Source organism: Leucoraja erinacea, chromosome 2 (genome assembly GCF_028641065.1).
Source record: "Leucoraja erinacea ecotype New England chromosome 2, Leri_hhj_1, whole genome shotgun sequence".
Classification (NCBI taxonomy): Eukaryota; Metazoa; Chordata; class Chondrichthyes; order Rajiformes; family Rajidae; genus Leucoraja; species Leucoraja erinaceus.
In genome coordinates this window covers 88,939-113,605 of record NC_073378.1, presented here as the reverse complement: position 1 = coordinate 113,605, position 24,667 = coordinate 88,939, and the positions used below count along the sequence as shown (strand labels likewise).

At 42.0% G+C, this 24,667-nt stretch overlaps 1 protein-coding gene across 1 annotated transcript in view; it reads right to left on the bottom strand.

Moving 5' to 3' along the window:
• Positions 1–204: 204 nt before the first annotated feature.
• LOC129706424 (acidic amino acid decarboxylase GADL1-like) overlaps positions 205–24,667 on the bottom strand; it is a 71,992-nt gene continuing 47,529 nt past the window's right edge. Inside the window, exons 10-15 of the mRNA XM_055650727.1 lie at positions 24,328–24,392; positions 20,170–20,251; positions 17,131–17,330; positions 16,224–16,275; positions 14,175–14,264; positions 205–4,966 (exon numbers count right to left, since the gene is read on the bottom strand). Of these exons, the coding sequence (XP_055506702.1) occupies positions 4,793–4,966; positions 14,175–14,264; positions 16,224–16,275; positions 17,131–17,330; positions 20,170–20,251; positions 24,328–24,392 (663 nt within the window). The 3' untranslated portion in view covers positions 205–4,792. The remainder of the gene's footprint in view (positions 4,967–14,174; positions 14,265–16,223; positions 16,276–17,130; positions 17,331–20,169; positions 20,252–24,327; positions 24,393–24,667) is intronic.

The following is a 24,667-nucleotide window of genomic DNA, read 5'->3' as shown; positions in this document are numbered from 1 at the left end:
TAGACATCGTGCTTACAAATAATGTCACGAATGGTGACCCAGGATTTGGGCTAGAAGTGGGTATTTTATGGGAACTCGAAGTGACCCTGAACAAATGTGAAGACACATTTCAAGTGAAACTACAGCTGAGATTTTTTTCAAACTATAATGAAATAAAATGTACAATTGTTCTGCACAAAGAACGATAACAAGAGTGAATACAGATTAGATTCATCATTTTTTATTTGACTACATTAAATACAGAAATCTTTTGTTTTACATTAAACCATAACAGTGTTTACTTTTACTTTGTCTAATTCAAGTACATTCAGCCCAATAAGTTGAGTATAAAAAGTACTAGTACAGCTGTTTTGATGCGTTGGTTCTACTTTATATTAAATGGTCCAAAACACCAAGAAAGCCGCATTATGTAAAATAATGCGGAAACCTTATCCCAACTAGTAAAGCCATTGTAATTGTACATTCTTGGCATGTAGCTCGAGTAGCTCAGTGGAGTTGAATTGTGGACAAATTAATTCTTATACTACGACAGATATTGGTGGGTAACAGAAAGATAAGGAGCACTGCAACATTTCTCTCGCTGCGATCAACACTTCAGAAACTGTTTTATTTCAAGTGCAGTGGTGTATAGCTGCAGATGTGTGCTTTAGTGACAGCACAACACTGTAACGGCAGCACACTAGCAACTTAGATCATTGGAGAACTTGACCTTGTTCTATTAAAATCCAACACTCTGATGTTGACCTGCTCAATTGATGGCAGTTAATGTTTTTAAGCACTTGTATATTTCCCCTTTAAACTATGTTCAGTAGGTTGATTAAAGGTTGGCAACACTACAAGGTGGCCTAAGTGGATATGACCAACTCTGCCTACATTGAACCATAGAGGTGTCATCCTTCTGTCAACTGTCCTGCATACTTATTCTCCCAATCCCTCCCTCAACCTGCCACCCACTTCTCAGCCAACTGGAAAGTGAACACACTCTGCAGTACCAAAAGGAATATATATTTCCCTGTATGAATTTAGATGGAATGACAAAGATATTCTTCGGATTTGCTGTTAAAATTTGAACAATAAATAATCATTAGAAATTCTCCCACATGTACAACTTAATGAATACACAACGAGACTCATTAATCAGTAAGTTGTATAAAAAAAAACCTACCAGGATGTTTATCAGGAAACAGAAAAATTACAGGTTGTCTTGTCTTTTACCCCAATATCTTAAATTTGTAGATGGCCATTATATAAAGACAAACCCTGATGAGGTAATCAATTAGTAGTAGTCTCAGGACAACAAAAAATTGCCATTCAACTTGCAATATCAGAATCATTTTAAGTGGATATAATCATTATTGGATAAGGATTTCACAGCTACAAATGGAGATCACTATCTATCTTCCCAGATTTCATTAGGTTTGCCACTGTCATCCTACCAGTTCTTCTCCAAACCAATACAACATTTCTCAAGCCAGTTACATACTGGTGAAGGGGACTCAACCAGGGACTTTATTTTTCTCGTGGACATCAGAAGAAATAGAATCTAGTCCCTCCAATGCAGATTATTCCAAGCTAAGGGAAATTGCAGGAATGTTAAAACAGTATTGTGGCACTCAAAGAGAATTAAAATAGGCAACAGTTTTACCTTGGTATCTAGGCTTGAGGGGTAAATATAATTAAATCAAAGATTTGGATAATGTCCTTTTAAACTCACCAACTGCCCAAATCTATTCGGATTGCCCTCTGATTTGCATTTTCTAATTTGGTGGTTAATCTCCAGAACATTTTGAGGGTGATTTTCAATCTTAAGACTTTGTTCAATTATGTCAATTGACAGGATAAGGTTTCATTTCTGATAATACTCTCTACTGACTTTGATACTGTAGATTGTTCATATAGTATTATCAGAAATGATCATTTCCAGCATTTGCAATATTTAGCATCTACAGATTTTCAAGGGGCACTGAAGTATCACCACTTGGCAGTGGATCTAGAGTCTCTCATTAGGTTCAACCAGATAAGGATAGCGAGTACAAGTGAATCAGATGCACTTTGACAACTTTCCAATAGTTTCACGGTCAGCACTACTGGTGCCAGCTTTATTTCCCAGATTTATTTTCAAATTTGCCGAGTTTCTAAATCAGGCCATTGGTTGCCTTGTCCAGTGACTTGGTCACTGCCCCGCTGTTGGAGGTATTGAAGATAATGTTACAAATTCATACTCGCTACCTTTTCCCGTTAGTCTTCTGTGTGGGTCATGCCTTGACACACTTTTCCCCTCTTGTTTTAGAGACGGCCATCTTTGTTCTTGTAAGCTAATGACAAATGTGGCAACTTCCATCCAACAATTTTACATCTGCAGCCATATTTTATGCTTGTATATTTGGAAGCACAGAATTAACAATCAAATCTCATAGCATCATTTCTACATTGAAAGGAAATTCCCATAAGGGAAGCATGGGACTGAATATTGGTAGGGCAGAGAATCAACTGCCTTCAAAAAGCAGTGGTTAGAAATGATGAAGAATTATTATTGTCACATGTACCATGGTACAGTGAAAACCCTTGTTTTGCATTCTATCTGAGCAGATCAGATATATCCATACATAAATAAATACATTCAATGAGACTCAAGATGAGGTGTACATATAACATTCTGCATGTGATACATCTTCACTGAATATTCAAATAAATGTAACAATGATCATAGAAAATTAAAAAAAACAGCAGTTAAACAAAATAAATAACTCTTCAAAAACAAAATACCAAAAGAAATGTATCTGTGTGAGACCTTGTCATAAAGTCATGTGATAGGAGCAGAATTAGGCCATTCGGCCCATCAAGTCTACTCCACCATTCAACCATGGCTGATCTATCTCTCCCTCCAAACCCCATTCTCCTGCCTTCTCCCCACAACCCCTCACACCCGTACTAATCCTTGTCTTTTCTAAACCTTCAGAGGTACTACTGACTTACTCTCACATTTTATGTCTTTCTTTGGTAAACCAGCATCTGCAGTTCCTCCCGACAAAGGAGTTGGACAGCTGGCAACATTTCAACACTTTATTCCTGACCTTGCTGTACCCTGATCCTTTCCTCATACAGTGAATGTTTCAATTCTACCTCGCTTCTACAGAATTATTTTGCAGGCAGGTTAAAAGTGTATACTCCAGCACTAGGCAATCAAAAACTATATTACATTGATATAAAGGCTGTTTTCTAAAAAAAAAAGCTTTGTCATCGTACAGAGATGAGCCATAATATTGCAGATGCTGTACTTTCCTAATCTATTGTAGCAGCACAGTTAGTCTGGAGCGATCTTCCCGTAAAAAGTGACTTGAAAGCTTTGAAATAGATGTTCTAAGTAAAAAACATGCTGTTCAAAACCTTCAGAAGTACCGTTTGTGGATTGTCAGGAAGGCACTAAGGTACCCTGTACATTTGGATGCCTTGGGCAAGGGGGAAGGTTACAAAATGAAATTCTGGCCCTGGCGACCATGTAGTTCCTGTCGTGACATCTCACATCACTCTTTCAAACATGCGCAAAGCAACTTGCACACTCCAATGTACAGTACCTAGTAAGCTGCAGGAATAATAGCCAAGAATTAAATGAAGCTAAGCTCAACAACATGTCACTAATGTAACTAATAGTGCAGCAGCGCTATGTCGTGTGAGTGACACACACACAGTTGTACCTCGTAATATTGCACCTTCAGTGAACTCTCATTGCTCTTGCTGTCTTTTTAGCATGAAGATCACGATTTAATGTTGTTCTAATGATTCTGGTGACAGGCAAAGCACAATGTGCTATGCGGTAATTTTACATTTCTGCAGACACTCAGACCAAAGGAATGATTGGTTCTTTCCCGTACCAGTAATATAGGTGACAGTTTTTCGGGAAATGCCTCATGCTGGCAATTCATGGTCTTAGGCCTCTTGGATTTTTCATTAAAATAAATGAGTGTTCATTTTGGATCCGTCATGCGTGATCCATAATGTACTTTAGCTTCCTTCACCCATGTTAACTGCAGCCAGGAAAATACCCACAGAAATGTAGGTACTTCTGTGGGTACAAGGGCCAACCAAGGCAGCCCTTTCATTGCCATGTCACAGAGATAGGTTGGAAATTAAGCTTCATAAATTAATATACCAGCAAATGAAAATTCAATGTTATTTGCTGAATAGCGTTTTGCCACCAAGCAGAAATAAAATCTGATGTCCACATGGCCAAAATTGAAGAAATTAGAATCTAATTTCTTAAAAGTTCATATATCTGACCTATCTCATGACTTAGATAGATTTAATATTTTGAGTCAAAGTGGCTGCAGCAAAAGAATCGTTTCTGGTAATGAAGCTGGGCAAGTCAAGATGCTCCCTGCCAAAACGTGATCTGGATTTAGCAATAGGCAAGTCCTTTAGTTTAGGCTACTTTTCTGTCCAGATTCAGAGACACGGAGGTAGCAAAGATGTACACCATTACTATGTCCACAAGGACACTTATACCATAAGACCAGCTCACCATAAGTGACTATAAATACAGATCAGAAACATTTCATCAAGAGTTCACTAAGCCTTGATGTTGTTCTGTAAAATAAGCAGGTTTATGATGCCCTATTATCTATCATTTATGTGTTCTGATGGGTGAAGTCTGCTTCATCAAGGTTAATTTTGTTCATGCTAAAATTGAGTATGTTAGTTCTTCCCCATTTTCTAAACTAAAGCCTGAACATCTTGAACACTTTCTAGCAAACATTTGGTAACTGTAAACACATTGCCTACGCCTTAAAGCAAATTACAAGTCCTTCCCCAGACAGTCGATCTCATTGAGAATAAAGTCCATATCCTCACGGCTGACGAGAGGGCTGATGATGATTTGACGGAAGAAGTTGACTTTGTCACGATGAGGCTGATAACCCACCATCATGCTTCCTTTTTTCATCATCCTCTCCTTAATTACTGGTGCAACCTGTAACATTGAAAGGGAACAGGTTCAGGCACAGTGCCAAGCAAGGTGGTTGAGACAGATAAAGTAAACCATTATGACAAAGGATGCAGTTAACAGACTGCCCAGTCTAGAACAGATACTGACTGGCCTCCCCATCATTGAAGGGACGATATGAGCAGCTGCCTTGAAAAGTAGCCAATTTCATCAAAGACACACAAAGGAGCGGCACGGTGGCGCAGCGGTAGAGTTGCTGCCTTACAGCGCCAGAGACACGGGTTCGATTCTGACCGTGGGTGATGTCTGTACGGAGTTTGCACGTTCTCCCCGTGACTGCGTGGGTTTTCCCCAGATGCTCCGGTTTCCTCCCACACTCCAAAGACGTGCAGGTTTGTAGGTTCATTGTCTTCAGTAAAAATTGTAAATTATCCCTAGTGTGGGGTAGTACTGGTGTACGGGGATGGTTGGTCGGCGTGCACTTAGTGGGCCGAAGGGCCTGTTTCCATACTGTATCTTTAAACTAAACTAACCTAAACCAAACTCTCTTTCACTCCCACCAATGCGAAAAAAGTACAGGAGTCTAAAAACTGTGACGACCAGATCTAAGAATAGCATCGTATCAACAACCATCAGCCTTTTGAACACTACACAACGTTAACCTTAACTATGAACTTCTATGGACTGCCTGGTTGCACTAAAAACATTGGTATTTATACACGTATTCATTTATTGTATTTCTGTTTATTATATATTATCCATGTGTATTGCGTTTACTGACCTGTTATTATACTGCAAGTAAGAATGTTATTGTTCTGTTGAGGCTACAATGACAATTAAACTCTTGACATTAGGAGATCCTCTCCCATTGCTCCCTCTCCATTGTCTCTACTACCATCTTCCCTTTAGACCGCGTGCTTACTAGTTTTATTGGGCTCCATTTAGCTCCCATCATCTTATTAATTGTATTTCCTTGCTCTGCAAACCTAGGCCATGGACACCCAGGAATAAGACCTGTGCAATGTGGACCCCAGTGAGAACAGGTGAGTCCCACAGAAGGCTGCGACGGTTCCTTAGAATTAGTTCCCTTTCTGCAAAAAACAGGTGTTTATTTGGTTTGAGAAAACCTCAGAAGCTGATGAATATTGAAAGCAGGATTTTCATACACACTACTTGCACCAAACCTGTCAGTCCAGCCTTTTAGTTTTCTTCATCAACTCTGCTTCATCTCACTCAAACTGCTTTGCCTTTATTTCCATTCTCCTCATGTAATTAAGAATAAAACCCTTAACCATATCGACAGTAGTCTGCTCAACCACTCCCTGGAGCAGCAAGTTCCACTGTCGATAGAACTATTTCTAATTTCCACTTGAATTTAATGACGTGAGTTATATATCAGAGGTTTATCCACACAATTTCTAATCCTTTAGTGTTGAGATACAGCGTGGAAACAGGCCCTTCGGCCCACCGAGTCTATGCCGCCCAGCGATCCCCGTACATTAACACTATCTAACACGAGGGGCAATTTACAATGAACCAAGACAATTAGCCTACAAAGCTAAATGTCTTTGGAGTGTGGGAAGAAACCGGAGCTCCTTGGAGAAAACCCACGCAGGTCGCGGGGAGAGCGTACAGACAAGTTCCCGTAGTCAGGATCGAACCGGGTCTTTGGCGCCACAATCCGTATCCCATTCCTTCTCCCCACACCCCTTGACTCCACTATCTTTAAGAGCTCTATCCAACTCTCTCTTGAAAGTATCCAAATAATTGGACTCTACTGCTTTCTGAGGCAGAGAATTCCACAGACTCACAACTCTCTGGGTGAAAATGTTTCTCCTCATCTCTGTTCTAAATGACCTACCCCTTATTCTTAAACTGTGGCCCCAGGTTCTGGACTCCCCCAACATCGGAAACATGTTTCCTGCCTCAAGCGTGTCCAATCCCTTAATAATCTTATATGTTTCAATAAGATACCCTCTAATCCTTCTAAATTCCAGTGTATACAAGCCCAGTTGCTCCATTCTATCAACATATGACAGTCCCACCATCCCGGGAATTAACCTCGTGAATCTACGCTACATTCCCTCAATAGCAAGAATGTCCTTCCTCATCCTTGGAGACCAAAACTGCACACAATACTCCAGATGTGGTCTCACCAGGGCCTTGTATAACTGCAGAAGGATTTATTTGCTCCTATACTCAACTCCTCTTGTTATTAAGGCTAACATGCCATTCATTAGCTTTCTTCTGCTATACCTGCATGCTTACTTTCAGTGACTGTTGAACAAGGACCCCCAGATCTCATTGTACTTCCCCTTTTCCCAACTTGACACCATTCAGATAGTAATCTGATTTCCTGTTTTTGCCACCAAATTGGATAACCTCACATTTATCCACATTAAACTGCATCTGCCATGCATCTGCCCACTCACCCAACCCATCCAAGTCACCCTGCAGCCTCATTGCAACTCCCATCATTCACCAGAAATAAAAGCATTCAAATCAAAAAACGATTACAGTTTTCCCATCGTGTGCATCCATGTTCATGTACTATGTAATGTATGGTACGTATGAGGGGGGGAGGAGGGGGAGGAGGGGGGGACGAGGGGGGGAGGGAGGGGGGGGGGAGGGGAGGTGGGGAGGTGGGGAGGACGAGGGGGGAGGGGAGAGGGGAGGAGGGGGGAGGGGGGACGAGGGGGAGGAGGGGAGGAGGGGAGGAGGGGAGGAGGGGGGGAGGAGGGGAGGAGGGGAGGTGGGAACGAGGGGGAGGAGGGGAGGAGGGGGGGGGACGAGGGGGGGAGGGGGGGGAGGGGGAGGGGGAGGGGGGGAGGGGAGGAGGAGGGGGAGGGGGGGGGGGGGGAGGAGGGGGGGGTGGGGGGAGGAGGGGGGATGGAGGGGGGTGGGGGGGGGTGGTGGGAGGAGGGGAGGGAGGGAGGAGGATGGGGGGGGGGGGGGGAGGGGGGGGGGTAGAGGGGGGGAGGGGGAGGGGGGGAGGCCGCTGCCACGTGCGGCCACAGATAGATAGAAATGTTTGGTGAACGTTTTAAACTCTGTCGGCGCGCAAAATGTGGCGCCACCTTGTGTACAGCCGAGGTAGCATAGATCTTCTACAAGATCTAATCGGGTTATGTGCAAATCAAATCATATCACAGTACCTAGGTACATGTAACCGTAAAGTATCATTGAATCATGGAAGAGAACATCATATTCTCAAAACACAATATTGTACTGAGTAACTTTACATTTTCAAAAGTGTTATTAGAAATGTCCATTTTCCCTAACGTTGGAATCAAACAAGGCTGGCATTAGATTCGTTCTACGCTAGGTTTGAATATTCACAGCAGCATCATCTCTAGCAGCAAATCACGCCCAAGTCTGGCCTCATTTGAACTGCCATGTTGATTGTGCAACAGCCCAAAGGCTTGGAGAGCATTACCATGTGTTATTAATGTTATATGAACCTTATTCTGAATCTAAGATCCATCAGCTTAAAAAAGCAATACACTCAAACTAATTATTTTACTAATTAGAGATTGTTCTAGCGTTCTAATCGTAAACTAAGATTGTAATATAACCTCTCATGATTGAGGATGGGTAATGTTTTATTAATAAGTTTAGGTTTGAGTTGTTGAAGCAGAGGTCATGATGTTATTTTGTTTCTATAATAAATGCAACAAGGCAATGCTAACAGTAAATCATGTTTCTTTAACCCAAGGATGGTGCTTATATAGAGAAACTTGGTGTCTACAGCGAAACTGGGCACAAGAGGAGACAAGAGGGGATTTACAAGAATGATCCCTTTAGCCACAAGTGCCACATCTAACTCCCTCTTAAATATAGCCAATGAACTGGCTTCAACTACCTTCTGCGACAGAGAATTGAAGAGATTCACCACTCTCTGTGTGAAAAAAGTTTTCCTCATCTCGGTCCTAAAAGATTTCCCCCTTATCCTTAAATTATGACCTCTTGTCCTGGACTTCCCCAACATCAGGAACAATCTTCCTGCATCTAGCCTGTCCAACGCCTTAAGAATTTTGTAAGTTTCTATAAAATCCCCCCTCAATCTTCTAAATTCTAGCGATTACAAACCGAGTCTATCCAGTCTTTTTTCATATGAAAGTCCTGACATCCCAGGAATCAGTCTGGTGAACCTTCGCTGTACTCCCTCTATGGCAAGAATGTCTTTCCTCAGATTAGGAGACCAAAACTGTATGCAGTACTCCAGGTGTGGTCTCACCAAGACCCTGTACAACTGCAGTAGAACCTCCCTGCTCCTATACTCAAATCCTTTTGCTATGAATGCTAACATACCATTCGCCTTCTTCACTGCCTGCTGCACCTGCATGCCTACTTTTAATGACTGGTGTACCATGACACCCAGGTCTCGTTGCATCTCCCCCTTTCCTAATCGGCCACCATTCAGATAATAATCTACTTTCCTGTTTTTGGCACCAAAGTGGATAACCTCACATTTATCCACATTATACTGCATCTGCCATGCATTTGCCCACTCACCCAGCCTATCCAAGTCACCTTGCAGTCTCCTAGCATCCTCCTCACACCTAACACTGCCCCCCAGCTTCGTGTCATCCGCAAACTTGGAGATGTTGCATTCAATTCCCTCATCCAGATCATTAATATATATTGTAAATTGCTGGGGTACCCCACTAGTCACTGCCTGCCATTCTGAAAAGGACCAGTTTACTCCCACTCTTTGCTTCCTGTCTGCCAACCAGTTCTCTATCCACATCAATACTGAACCCCCAATACCAGGTGCTTTAAGTTTGTATACTAATCTCTTATGTGGGACCTTGTCGAATGCCTTCTGAAAGTCCAGATACACCACATCCACTGGTTCTCCCTTATCCACTCTACTAGTTACATCCTCGAAAAATTCTATAAGATTCGTCAGACATGATTTACCTTTCGTAAATCCATGCTGACTTTGTCTAATGATTTCACCACTTTCCAAATGTGCTGCTATCCCATCTTTAATAACTGTATTCCCTGTATTCTGTGTGTACAAACATATGACACTATGTCCGCTGTTGCCTCTTGCCTCTTGAACCACATTTCCTGAGATCTAATATGCCTTTCAAGTTTTAAGTGTGGGTTTGTGAAACTCAAGTTAATTGGCACTCATTTAAAAACTGAATGCTCACTAAGTTTTTGTTGCTTAAAACCCTCATACTTTGAGAAAAGGACTGTTATTAAGCATTAAATTGGCACTTGCGCATGTCAAAAGGGACAGATGAAATATGTTTAAGGAAATGGATTAGAGAAGGTTATTATTTTCCCTGGTTTCCTTTCCTCCTCCCCATCCACCACTGCCCTCAAGCTCATAGTTTCCCAATTCTACCCACTCCTTGAGATGACACAAGGCCCAGAATCAAAGACTTGTGCCTGACTGCACAATGAAAATATTTTCCAATCCCCTCACTAAGTAATAACTACAGAACTGTGTGGCAGATGCATCTATACCTTGGAAAGGTAAGAAAGATCATCTTGTAAACGATATTCCCCACTTTGGGCATAACATGATGAGAGGTTTAGTTAGGATAGATCGTTGCAGCCTTTTTCCCAGGATGGAAACATTAAGATGAGAGGGGCAACGTTTAAAGGAGATGAGCAAGCAAGTTGTTTACACAGAGGGTGGTAAGGTGGTGAAGGAGGCAGATACGATAATGCCATTTAAGAGACTTTGGATAAGCATATGTAGGGAATGGAGGGATGTGGAATATGTGCAGGCAGATAAAGTAGGTCTTGGCATCATGTTTGCCACAGACACTGTGGGCCAAAGGACCAGTTCTTGTGCTGTACTGTTCTATGTTTTCTGTTGACAAATTCAGGGTGTTGCAAGGTACTTTATAGCTAATGTAGGTGAGGCCACATTGAGAGTATTTTGTTCAGTTTTGGGCACCTTGTTATATGCAAGATGGTACCAAGCTGGAAAAGGTGCAGAGAAGATTTATGATGATGTTGCCATGACTTGAGGACCTGAGCTATAGGGAGAGGTTGAACAGGCTAGGACTCTATTCCTTGGAGCACAGGAGGATGAGGGGTAATCTTATAGAGCCGTACAAAATCATGAGAGGAATAGATCGGGTCTCCTGCCCAGAGTAGAGGCATCAAGAACCAGAGGACATAGGTTTAAAATGAGGGGGGAAAGATTTAATAGGAACCTGAGGGGTAACATTTACACATAAAAGTTGTTGAGTGTATGGAACAAGCTGCCGGAGGAGGAATTTGAGGCAGGTGCTATCACGTTTAAGAAATATTCAGACAGATACATGGATAGGATAGGTTTGGAGGGATATAGGCCAAACGCAGGCAGGTGGGAATAGTATAGATGGGACATGTTGGTCGCTGTGGTCATGTTGGGACAAAAGTCCTGCTTCCACACTGTATGACTATGACTCTAAAACAGGTTACTATACAAATGCAGTTACTTTGTAATGTAGCATTAGAAGGAAGTACATATCATAAACTGCAGCTATCACTGCACCAGTACCTTGCTTATAGCAAGCTTATTGCCCCAGTGCCACAACTAAGAACTTTTTGCAAAGTGTTTGGCCAACACTTGAAAACAATGCACAACAGATGCATTTTTGCAGCATCTTATGTGCAATAAAATGTTCCCGGGCGTTTCATTGATGTAAAACAAAACTGGGCACCATATTTTAGGGCATAAGCTTAAAGGGCATAAGCTATTTTTAAGGATTGTCTCAAAGAAAAGAAAAATCGAGTGGTAGTGACATTCAGAAAGGCAACTGGAATCAAAGGCTCAGAGGCTGAAAACAGTTGTTAATGGTGGAACTTTGAAACATACGTGGACTTGGGCAGGGATTGTAGGATTAGATGAAACCATGAAAGGCCGAGAGATCCAGTGTGAGAACATTTTAAGAAAAGGTTTGTTAAAAGCAAACAGGAGGGATAATGTAGCTTCAGATTCAAGGTGGACTTGCCCCACTTTGTTTCAACAGAGCGCCATCTGCTGGCATTGTAGCTCTGGGACCAGAGCATCAAGATCATATAGCTGCTCAAAGGCAAGGGTTGGTAAATCTTTGTGTACCTGTAAACCTGATAAAGCAATAAACCTAATCTGATTAATCCTGTTCAAATGGTATGAAGTGATCTCCACAATGAAGGCCACAAACCTCCAACAAGTTCTGAAGGGACACAATTTTTCCTTTGTCACCCAGATTTCAATTGATTTTTCCAAAGCCTTGTAGATTATTTCTTAACATAAGGCACTGACTTAATAGCTGCAGTCAAGACTTCCGCTTCCTGTAGATGAGATGGGAGGGTGAATATGTTGAAGGAAGCAGAGGGAAAGGAAGACCAGGAGGAAGAGAGATCATGTGGAAGGAAAATGAGGTGAAATAAAGGTGAGCTATAGGAGGAAGTGAGGTGGAGGCAAGATGGTTGGGGAGGTGGGAAGGAGAGGAAAGTGAGGTGGAGGGGGGAAGATGAAAGGGAAGTTATGGGTGAGAGAGGAGAAAGGAAGAGTGGAAGTGGAAGAGAAAATAATGGAGGAAGAGGAAGGGAAAGGAAAGTGCCTCTGGAGGGAGGCATCTCGGGTGTGGGAGGCTCTAGTCACGGGGTTTTACCAGAGTGGGTATTTAAGGCCAGGCAACATCCGTGACCAGTGAGGAGTAGGGAGCAGTACTGTACAGAATCAAATACGTCTTGTGCACACAACTCATGTTCCGCTGGGTTTAGGCTGGACCCCTGTGAGTCCCCGCTACACTCTCTCTTGAAAACATCCAATGAATTTGTTTTCCCACTGCCTTCTGTGGCAGAGAATTCTGGGTGAAAAAGCAATTCCCATCTCAGCCCTAAATGGCCTACCCCTTGTTCTTCAACTGTGACCCCTGGTTCTGGACTCCCCCAACATGGGGAACATTTTTCCTGCATCTAGCGTGCCCAATCCCTTAAGAATTTTATATGTTTCTATAAGATCACATCCTTCTAAATTCCAGTAAATATAAGCCTAGTCGATCCATTATTTCATCATATGCCAGTCCTGCCATCCCGGGGATTAACCTCGTGAACCTACGCTGCACTCCCTCAATAGCAAGAATGTCTTTCCTCAAATTAGGAGACCAAAACTGCACACAATACTGCAGATGTGGTCTCACCAAGGCCCTGTACAACTGCAGTAGGACCTCTTTGCTCCTATACCTAAATCCTCTCGCTATGAATGTCAACATGCCATTTGCTTTCTTCACTGCCTGAGTGCCTGCTGTACCTGCAATGGTAGACCCCTGAACAAAACGTTGTTGGACTATGGGACTTTAACACGTCTAAACTCGCACCACACAATGTCTAAACATACATTTTTAACATCCTGTCAGTTCTCCTTTTGGGCCACTCACCGTAATCTCCTAAAGATTCATTTCTAGTCTCAAGGCCAATCCTGACATTTGGCAACATTTAGCTTATGTTTAACTGGATTCCTTTTCTACTGTTTCCAATGGACAACTTCCAAAAATATAGCTCATGTCAGATATAGGAAATAAAATACATTCTTAATAAAGCGGGTAATTTTGACCATAAGCTGTATCAGGGCCACCAATACATATGACCTGATTTTCATTCCCATACAGTTCAGTGGAAGTAAGGATCAATGAAGATGAATAATAGGCAACTAAATTGATATAATCAAATGTACTCAGCCTAAAGCCCCAATTACTTAAATGCCCCGACCTCCATTCTTGCACTGTTGTCTCACGGAGTTACTTCATCAGCACATTCCGAAACCCCTTTAGCAAAGAAGCCATAATCAATCTTGGCAATCAAGTTCTCTAAAACTCTTTCCACCTTAACAGCCCAAACTTCCAAATGTTAATTGAGTTTAGTTTATTGTCACATGTACCAAGGTACAGTGAAAAGTTTTTGTTGCATGCTATCCAATCAGAAAGACAATACAATCGATTACAATCGAGCCGTTTACAGTGTAAAGGGAATAAGGGGATGATAAGGGAATAACGTTTAGTGCAGGGTAAAGGCAGTAAAGTCCGATCAAAGATAGTCACCAATGGGGTAGATAGTAATTCAGGGCTGTTCTCTGGTGTGGTAGGATGATTCAGTTGCCTGATAACAGCTGGGAAGAAATTGTCCGTGAATCTGGAGGGACAGATTTACGCCAATCCTGCTTGGTATTTTGATATACGTGAAATGATGTGTAAGTGTCAGTGAAGTCTAGGAGCCTTGATTATTCATAACCGCTTACCTTGTGAAGTTTCTTCCAGAAATCCTGGTTCTCGGGCACATTTCTCAGGCTAGGTGGTATGTACCAAAAGCAGACGTTTGTGTACTCTGGCTAAGGATACAACAGGATTGATATAAACGGAGTATGTAGTTTAGCAACAAAGTGTAATCATATCTAAAAACACTGAGGTTTCTGAAATCATACAAATATGGCAAAGATAAATGACAGCAAGAATGGTGTTACTGACCAGTATTTGTCAAACCTTCTGGAAAGTCATCTTGAACATAGGTGCATCAAATCCAGGACAAATAGACTCAGAAATAGTTGCTTTCCGAAAATTAGAACTACTCTTAATTCAAATTCACACATGCACTGGCTTCACAGCCCAACACCCGGACTTCCATCTGTATATATGTATATAGCGCCGCAGAATTGTGCACCTATCCCCCCCCCCTTCTCCCTTCTGTTTTTTGTTTTTCTGTTTCTTGTTTTTTGTACTAAATTATATGTATGCACTGAGTACGAGCAGCTTTCAATTTCACTGTACATGTATAGTGACAATAAATGGCATATATATATATATACATATATATGAACACAGAAGTTCTGCGGAGGCCAAGTCAATGGATATTTTCAAGGTGGAGATTGATAGGTTCTTGATTAGTACGGGTGTCAAAGATTATAGGGAGAATGGGGTTGAGAGGGAAAGATAGATCTGCCATGATTGAATGATGGAATAGACTTGATGGGCCGAATGGCCTAAGTCCGCTCCCACAAGTTATGAACCATTCATGAACATCCATCTCCTGCTGACTGATTTAACTCAGTTAACCCCTGAAGAAGCATTCAGCCACCATGCCTAAGCCTAAATGGCACAGTCAAGGTTCACAAGTTACAGGAGTAGAAATAGGTCATTCGGCCCGTCAACTACACCATTCTATCATGGCTGATTTCTGCCACCTAATCCCATTTTCCTGCCTTCTCCCCATAACCCTTGATACCCGTTCCAATCAAGATATTGTCCATCTCTGCCTTAAAAATATCCACTGACTTGCCCACAGCCCTCTGTGGCAATGAGGTCCACAGATTAACTACCCTCTGTCTAAATAAGTTTCTATTCACCTCCATTCTAAAAGAGCGCCTTGGAATTCTGAGGTAATGACCTCTGGTCCTGGACTCTCCCACCAGTGGAAACATCCTTCCATCCACTCTATCTATGCCTTTCATTATTCTGTAAGTTTCAATGAGGTCCCCTCTCAACCTTCTAATCTCCGGTGGGTAGAGGCCCAGTGTTGTCAAACGCTCATCATATGCTCACCCATTCATTCCTGGAATCATTCTTGTAAACCTCCTCTAGACCCTCTCCAGAGCCAGTACATCCTTCCTCAGGTATGGGGCCCCAATTTGCTCACAGTAATGTTTTCTGACCCAGCCAAGTAAGCACACACCAAATCCCAATCCGACCACTGGTATAGTCACTAGATTGTGCTTTGAAGAGGGAGCCAATTTTAATTTGGTACTCCTAGCCTCATACGCCCTCACTCCAGTTCTTTAAGCCAATGGTTCTCCTGACTTTCAGGCTGGCTCCCGATGATACCAGTGTCCTTGATTATTGTCTCTTCAAGGTTAGAACTAATAACTGTAGGACCTTGGTTTAGTCCTGACCTTGGGTGCTATCCAGTGAAGTTTGCATGTTTTCACTGTGACTGCATGGGTTTTCCCTTTGTGCTCCAGTTTCATCCCACATCATAAATACAGACAAATTGGTAGCTTAAATATGCTACAAATTGCAGGTGAGGGGCAAAAAAATGGGAAAGGGGAGTGGGGGGGGGGGGGGGCTGAGGAGGAAGAATTAAAGGAATTAGGGTGGGGGGGGGGGGGGGGGGGGGGGGGGGGAAACAGGATACTTCTAGATGCATGCCAGTATGGATTTGATGGATTGAATTATCTCCTATGGTTTCAGGAAATATAGAAAACATTATTTCTAAACTGAGATCAATGAATAATAATTCCACAGCAACATTTTCCAGCGGAGAAACTAAAGTGAAGGATTTGAATAACATTGCTTACCTCCAGAATCAACCTGAATTCATTCCTCTTCTTAATTTCTGCTGCCAGATACCTACAATTAGAATCAAATGATGTTGTTTTCAAAGGTTACCAATGTTAACAAAGGGACATTTGTAATTGCAGCCTTACACCATACACAACATAAAAGACAAGGGTCTCTCAACAGATCTAGATTGGTCCTTATTGATAGAATCTTCGGTACTCAATTTGCAAGCCTGACGTTCTTAAGTGTCAATGGTCGCCCATAACTTCAATCCATCCTGATAGGGCGTAAATCATTCCTTAACCCCATCTTTACAGGCACAACAGTGATACCTACAAGATTTATTGCAAACAGCATGAGAACTTTTCCCATTTAGATTAAACAGGCACAGAAGTACGTGCACTTTAGATGTTTAGACTACCAGCTTCATGTGAAGGACTTATCGTGTAATTCCCATCAACCAAGGTGAATATCAAAGTTAACTATTCTTTTTAATGACCTTGCAGATGCAGACACAACTATGAGGTGAATGTGCCTTGTTGCTGCATTATTGTATTCACCTCTGGATCACATCATGGACTTCTAAACTCTTTCTTATGTACCATCGATAAAAATGTACGGTACAATAGTAACAAAAGAGTAACGAGTTATCCTCCGCTATTTTGCCTTGGTTTCAGCAACAATTTTAAAGTGCAGCACAGTGGCACAGTGGTAGACTTGCTGCCTTACAGCACCAGAGACCCAGAAATGATCCTCATTGTGGGTGCTGTCTGTATGGAGTTTGTACGCTCTCCCTGTGACTGCCTGAGTTTTCTCCGGGTGCTTTGTGTTTTGCTATGTAAAGGTATGATTAGTAGGTGGAATTTTTGAAGTTGAGCAGAATTTGATCCTGTCCAGGTTCAGCTGCCATGGTCAGTGTCTTACCTGGCTGATGCAAAAGCACGGTTGACCCTTTCCTCCAGTCCACTTGACCCAATAGCCTTCCATGTTAACCAGAATTTGAAAGCATCAGCCCTCCTGCTGCACTGAATTGACTTGTCACCTTTATCATATTCCACGTTGTAAAACTTATCCGGTTGGAACAGGTACATGGCCTGGGCACAGTGGCATTTGTCTATCAAGCCCTGGAAAATAGAAGAGAAAACTGAATAAACATGTGCCAAATTGGTTACATTTCTAAATAGTTCATTGCACCCAAATGTTCACCAGTGCTTTCCCAATTCAGAAGTTTATTGGTGCCTTACCAACTGCATGCTTTATTTGAGTTATTTCCCAGTTCCATTTAATTTAGCTTAGTTGAGAAATTCAGAGTGGAAACAGGCCCTTCGGCCCACCCAGTCCACGCCGATCAGTGATCACCCGTACACTAGTTCTATCCCACACTAGGTACAATTTACAGAAGCCAATTAATCGACAAGCCTGTATGTCTTCAGACTGTAAGTCAAAGTCAAAGTAGCCTTTATTGTCATTCAGGCCTTTCGGTCTGAACAAAATTTTGTTGCCTTGCAGTCTTACACATAATAAAATAACAAAACACACACTAAACACGAATTTAACATCCACCATAGTGAGTTCACCAGACACCTCTTCACTGTGATAGAAGGCAAAAATCTTAAAGTCTTTGTAGCGGTAACTGTGGAGGGTTTATGGCCCTGACCACAGGTGAACAATGGAGGAAGACTGACTGTACTGTGTGCCTTCCACCACAGTGAAGAATGCTGTGGTGGATGTTTGTGTTCAATCAGATTGGATATTGTGTGGAATTTTTTTTTAATGGTACCGCTGCTGGTAAATTCATTTCACTGCATTTATATGTGTATGTGACGAATAAAACTGACTGATTGATTGTTTGAATGTGGGAGGAAACCGGAGCAGCCAGAGAAAACTCACACAGTCAAACGGTCATAAGTGATAGGAGCAGAATTAGACCATTCGGCCCATCAATCTACCCCACTATTCAATTATAGCTGTCCTAACTCTCCCTCCAAACCCCATTCTCCTGACGTCGCCCCATAACCCTTGATACCCATACTAATCAAGAATCTATCTATCTAAATCTGCTTTAAAAATATCGGTTGATGGCCTCCTCAGCCGTCTGTGGCAAATAATTCTACAGATTCACCATCCTCTGACTAAAGAAATCCCTTCTCATCTCTTTCCTAAGGGAATGTCCTTTAAATCTGAGGCTGTGACCGAGACTCTCCGCTAGTGGAAACATCCTTTGCACATCCACTCTATCCAAGCCTTTCACAATTTGGCCGTAGCTACAACATACAAACTTTATACAGACAGCACCATAGTCAGGATCCAACCTGGGTCTCTGGCACAGTAAGGCAGCAATGTTCCCACTGCGCCACTTTGCTGCCCATCTGCACCACTGAGCCACCCTTTGTATTATTTAATCTACTCACTTAGTGTGGGACTAAATTCATCGCTATGGGGGTGAATCACTACGTGTGTTCAATTAACTCATCTCCGCTAGAATCCAGACATTCGACAATAATTTCCAGCAAATACGATTAGAGTTATGGATTTGGACACTCTAGACTAACTCTTACTGGCCATCATATTAGGGAATAAACAGGATGATAAAGAACGTCTAGGCTGGAAATGGCCACTAGTGACGAGAGCTACAGAATATAAGACCACAACCAGCACGGTAGCGCAGCGGTAGAGCTGCTGCCTTACAGCGACAGGGTCCAGGGTTCGATCCTGACTACGGGTGCTGTCTGTACTGAGTTTGTACATTCTCCTGTGACCTGCGTGGGTTTTCACCTGGTGCTCTGGTTTCTCCCACACTCTAAAGACGTACATGTTTGTAGGTTAATTGGCGATGTTAAATTGTAACTTGTTCCTGGTGTGTGTCGGATAGTGCTAGTGTACAGGGATCACTGGTCAGCGCAGACTTGGTGGGCCGCTCTGTATCTCTAAACTCAAATCTAAGCTAAATAAGGCACCTGGGTGAAAATGGAACAGGATTTCTTTAAACATTACCAAACAATGTTCAGTTGACTTTATTGACAGTGTGATGGTGCTGAATGAGATTGGTATACTGTATGTTCAAACTGTGTCTTATTGTCTTTACATAGACCATAGGAACTCGGCTGCATTTACTCCTCTGTAGCGCTGCTGATCCAAGCTAGATTCATGGTTCAAACAGCAAACCATGCTTCATGATTACATTTTCATTATCAAACCACTACTTAATAACAATGATTTAAATTGCCCTAATCACTAGGTATAAACTGACACATCCTGCCCAATTTGTGGTTGGGATATTATTGGCATGCTTACACACTGCACTGCATCTACTTTTGGTGTACAAAAACGTAGCTATATTTCATGCTAACATCCCATTTGATACCATGCAAAATTATCTGCAACTGGCCAACATCTGGGCGGCATGGTGGCGCAGTGGGTAGAGTTGTTGCCTTACATCGCCAGGGACCCGGGTTCGATCCCAACCACAGGTGCTGTCTGTACGGAGTTTGTATGTTCTCCCAGTGACCTGCGTGGGTTTTCTCTGAGTTATTCGGTCTCCTCCCACGCTCCAGACGTACAGGTATGTCGGTTAATTGGTGCGGTATTAATTAAAATTGTCCCTAGTGTGTAGGATAGTGTTAATGTGCAGGGATCGCTGGTTGGTGCAGACTCAGTTGGGCCAAAGGGCCTGTTGCCGCGCTGTATCTCTAAACTACACTAAATAATTTCATTCAACCTTTCACTGGCCGCAAATGGAAGAGTGCTGAGCTACTGTCTACCTATTTGGTGACCCTTGGACTATCCTTGATGGGACTTGCTGGCTATATCTTGTACTAAATGTTATTCCCTCATCCTGTAAATGCATTGACTGTAATCATGTATTGTCTTTCAGCTGACTGGTTAGCACGCAACAAAAGCTTTTCACAGTACCTCAGTACACGTGACAATAAACTAAACTGAGCTGAACTAAAATATACTTACTGTGTTGTTCTTCAGAAGAAAAGCACAGCACTGGATACCGGCCATCAGCATTTTGTGTGGATTCCATGCAACTGAATCAGCCCTAAAGAGAGAAAATAAAGAAAGTGGAGGAAATAATCAAAATATTGCTCCTTCAGGGCACAGCCAAGGCTAGGGAAGAGTCCTCTGAAGGAAGTATCAGAAAGTAGTTCACTATCCAGAAATGATTTAATGTTAATGGATTTGTGCCTGGAAGGTCTTGTTTAACTAATCGAACTTTTTGTGTCAGCCTTGGGGACTCTGTATCCTCCTCTGCTCCTCTGTCGTGTGGGGTCCCACAGGGCTCAGTTCTTGGCCCTCTCCTCTTTTCACTGGCTGCCTATTCAGTATAGGATTTGTTTTAAAATTATTTTATTTACTTTTAAATCCCTAAGTGGTCTTGCCCCGTCCTACCTATCTGAGCTTCTTCACCCTTATTCGCCCTCCCGCTCTCTCAGGTCAGATGATCAGCTGCTCCTGATTGAGCCAAAGACTAAGCGGAAGCTCAGAGGGGACCGTGCCTTTGCTGTGTCGGCTCCGAGATTGTGGAATGAATTGCCTCTGCACGTTAAACAGGCCCCTTCTCTAGCTGTTTTTAAATCACTCCTGAAGACATATCTATTCTCCATGGCCTTTGTAGACCAGTGAGGTGTCGAATTGTTTATTAACTTTATTTGCTTGGTTTTGCTGCGTTGTTTGTACTTGTGTTTTATGTTTTTTAATTTATTGTTTGGATTTTTGTATGTAATTTATGCGCCTCGTGTTAGTTGTATGTTCTGTTGTTCTGCCTGTTTTATGATGTCTTGCTTGTTTTCTTTTTTCTGTACAGCACTTTGGTCAGCTTTGGTTGTTTTTAAGGTGCTTAACAAATAAAGTTATTATTATTATTATTAATCTTCTTGAATTTTTTGAAGATGTTACACGGGAAATTGATGAGGGTAACGCAGTGGATGTTGTGTATATGGACTTCAGTAAGGCCTTTGACAAGGTTCCTCATGGAAGGTTGGTTAAGAAGGTTCAATGGTTGGGTATTAATGGTGGAGTAGCAAGATGGATTCAACAGTGGCTGAATGGGAGATGCCAGAGAGTAATGGTGGATGGTTGTTTGTCAGGTTGGAGGCCAGTGACGAGTGGGGTGCCACAGGGATCTGTGTTGGGTCCACTGTTGTTTGTCATGTACATCAATGATCTGGATGATGGTGTGGTAAATTGGATTAGTAAGTATGCAGATGATACTAAGATAGGTGGGGTTGTGGATAATGAAGTAGAGTTTCAAAGTCTACAGAGAGATTTATGCCAGTTGGAAGAGTGGGCTGAAAGATGGCAGATGGAGTTTAATGCTGATAAGTGTGAGGTGCTACATCTTGGCAGGACAAATCAAAATAGGACGTACATGGTAAATGGTAGGGAATTGAAGAATGTAGGTGAACAGAGGGATCTGGGAATAACTGTTCCCTGAAAGTGGAATCTCATGTAGATAGGGTGGTAAAGAAAGCTTTTGGTGTGCTGGCCTTTATAAATCAGAGCATTGAGTATAGAAGTTGGGATGTAATGTTAAAATTGTACAAGGCATTGGTGAGGCCAATTCTGGAGTATGGTGTACAGTTTTGGTCGCCTAATTATAGGAAGGATGTCAACAAAATAGAGAGAGTACAGAGGAGATTTACTAGAATGTTGCCTGGGTTTCAGCAACTAAGTTACAGAGAAAGGTTGAACAAGTTAGGGCTTTATTCTTTGGAGCGCAGAAGGTTAAGGGGGGACTTGATAGAGGTTTTTAAAATGATGAGAGGGATAGACAGAGTTGACGTGGAAAAGCTTTTCCCACTGAGAGTAGGGAAGATTCAAACAAGGGGACATGACATGAGAATTAAGGGACTGAAGTTTAGGGGTAACATGAGAGGGAACTTCTTTACTCAGAGAGTGGTAGCTGTGTGGAATGAGCTTCCAGTGAAGGTGGTGGAGGCAGGTTCGTTTTTATCATTTTAAATTTAAAAATAAATTGGATAGTTATATGGATGGGAAGGGAATGGAGCGCAGGTATATGGGACTAGGGGAGATTATGTGTTCGGCACGGACTAGAAGGGTCGAGATGGCCTGTTTCCGTGCTGTAATTGTTATATGGTTATATGGCAAGGAGATAATTGTTTATAATCTTGACCAACCCTCGTCCAGTCCTGAAACAATTAGTTTTTACAATTGTGTTGCACCATATGATTCCAAGAAGACGACAAATGGAGACCAACTCATTATGAATTGGTCTGATTTATCCATTAGGAGGAATCGCATTGCCTTCATTGCCATTTTTAACCCATTAATTAAAACGTTCCACCCACTCACCAAAGAGTATGGAGATAAAGTGGAGAGAAGCTAGACAAGTGGATAGATCCCATCTCAATAGAATTCTAATACTGCCTACCATATATTCTAATACCATGTATTCATTTGATAAAACAAAGTAAATACATAATATGCAAGATGAAAAACCATTGACCTGAAAAGTTGACTTGTTTTCATGCATTTTCCCACTCTTATTATCGATTTCCGGCATCCGCAGTTTTTTTTAATTTTAGAAACATAGAAACATAGATAATAGGTGCAGGAGTAGGCCATTCGGCCCTTCGAGCCTGCACCGCCATTCAATATGATCATGGCTGATCATCCACAATTAGTAACCCGTGCCTGCCTTCTCCCCATATCCCTTGATTCCACTAGCCCCTAGAGTTCTATCTAACTCTCTTTTAAATTCATCCAGTGAAATGGCCTCTACTACCCTCTATGGCAGAGAATTTCACAAATTCACAACTCTCCTAGTGAAAAAATTCTTCTCATCTCAGTTTTAAATGGCCTCCCCTTTATTCTTAGACTGCGGCCCCTGGTTCTGTACTACCCCATCATTGGAAACATTTTTCTTGCATCTAGCTTGTCCAGTCCTTTTATAATTTAATACGTTTCTATAAGATACCCCTCATCCTAAATTCCAGTGAAATCAAGCCTAGTCTTTCCAATCTTTCCTCATATGACAGTTCCGCCATCCCAAGGATCAATCTCGTGAACCTACGCTGCACTGCCTCAATCACAAGGATGTCCTTCCTCAAATTAGGAGACCAAAACTGCACACAATACTCCAGATGTGGTCTCACCAGGGCCCTGTACAACTGGAGAAGAACCTCTTTACTCCTATTGACTCCTGTCTGGGCCAGATCTGCTTTCTGTCCATAGAGTCAGAACTAAACATGGAGAAGCAGAGTTTAGTTTTTTATGCACGACTAATATGCATGACCAAGGTGAGAAAAAACTTTTTTACCCAGAGAGTTGTGAATTTATGGAATTCCCTGCCACAGAGGGCAGTGGAGGCCAAATCATTGGATGGATTTAAGAGAGAGTTAGATAGAGTTCTTGGGGCTAGTGGAGTCAAGGGATATGGGGAGAAGGCAGGCACGGGTTATTGATTGGGGACGATCAGCCTTGATCACAATGAATGGTGGTGCTGGCTCGAAGGGCCGAATGGCCTCCTCCTGCACCTATTTTCTATGTTTCTATGTTTCTGATATGGACCAAACTTCCAGAAAAATGTAGGTCCGCTCCAACTCTCAGTTCTTTTAAATCGGGGCTGAAGACTTTTCTGTTTGACGCTGCTTTTAATTAAATTAAATAATTATTAATTTCTTATACTGCACTGTAACTTTTATTCTTGTATTTTATTCTTTTCTTATTCTATCTTAGCTACTTTTATTTTCTATTATTTTAATGACTGTTGCTTTTGCTTTTGAATGCTTTGTGTAAAGCACTTTGAATTGCCTTGTTGCGGAAATGTGCTATGTAAATAAACTTGCTTGCTTGCTTGTTATACTCAAATCCTCTCGTTATGAAGGCCAACATTTCATGATAAATATCTAATAATAGCTGCATTCGGAAAGGTAGGGAGGACAAAAGTTAATTATGCAATTGCAGACAGATCAGCAGCTTCAAAAGCTGACTTCACCAAACACTACTGCCTAAATTTAACAACTTGTCCTGTGGTACTTTGCAGAAAGGGAAAAAAAGTTCACACACTTACAAGCAAAATGCCCACAGTGCTGCTTTGCATGACAGAGATCATACAACATTTAGTAGTTAACGGAATACCCACTTTGTATTTACCTGTGGATACCATTCAGAAGAGAACGATGTTTTCTGGATATCAGCGCACTACCTCCCCACGATGCCTTGAGAAAAATAAAGATCAAAGATTTTCCTTTAATTAAAAAGCAATGTGGACATATGCTACAAGATATTGTCAAGGTGGAATGGATACAGACAAGATTTACAAGGATATTGCCAGGACTAGAGGGTCTGAGCTATAGGGAGAGGTTGAGTAGGCTGAGACTCTATTCCTAGGAGTGCAGGAGGATGTGGGGTGATCTTATAGAGGTGTATAAAATCATGAGAGGAATAGATCGGGTAGATGCATAGAGTCTCTTGCCCAGAGTAGGGGAATCAG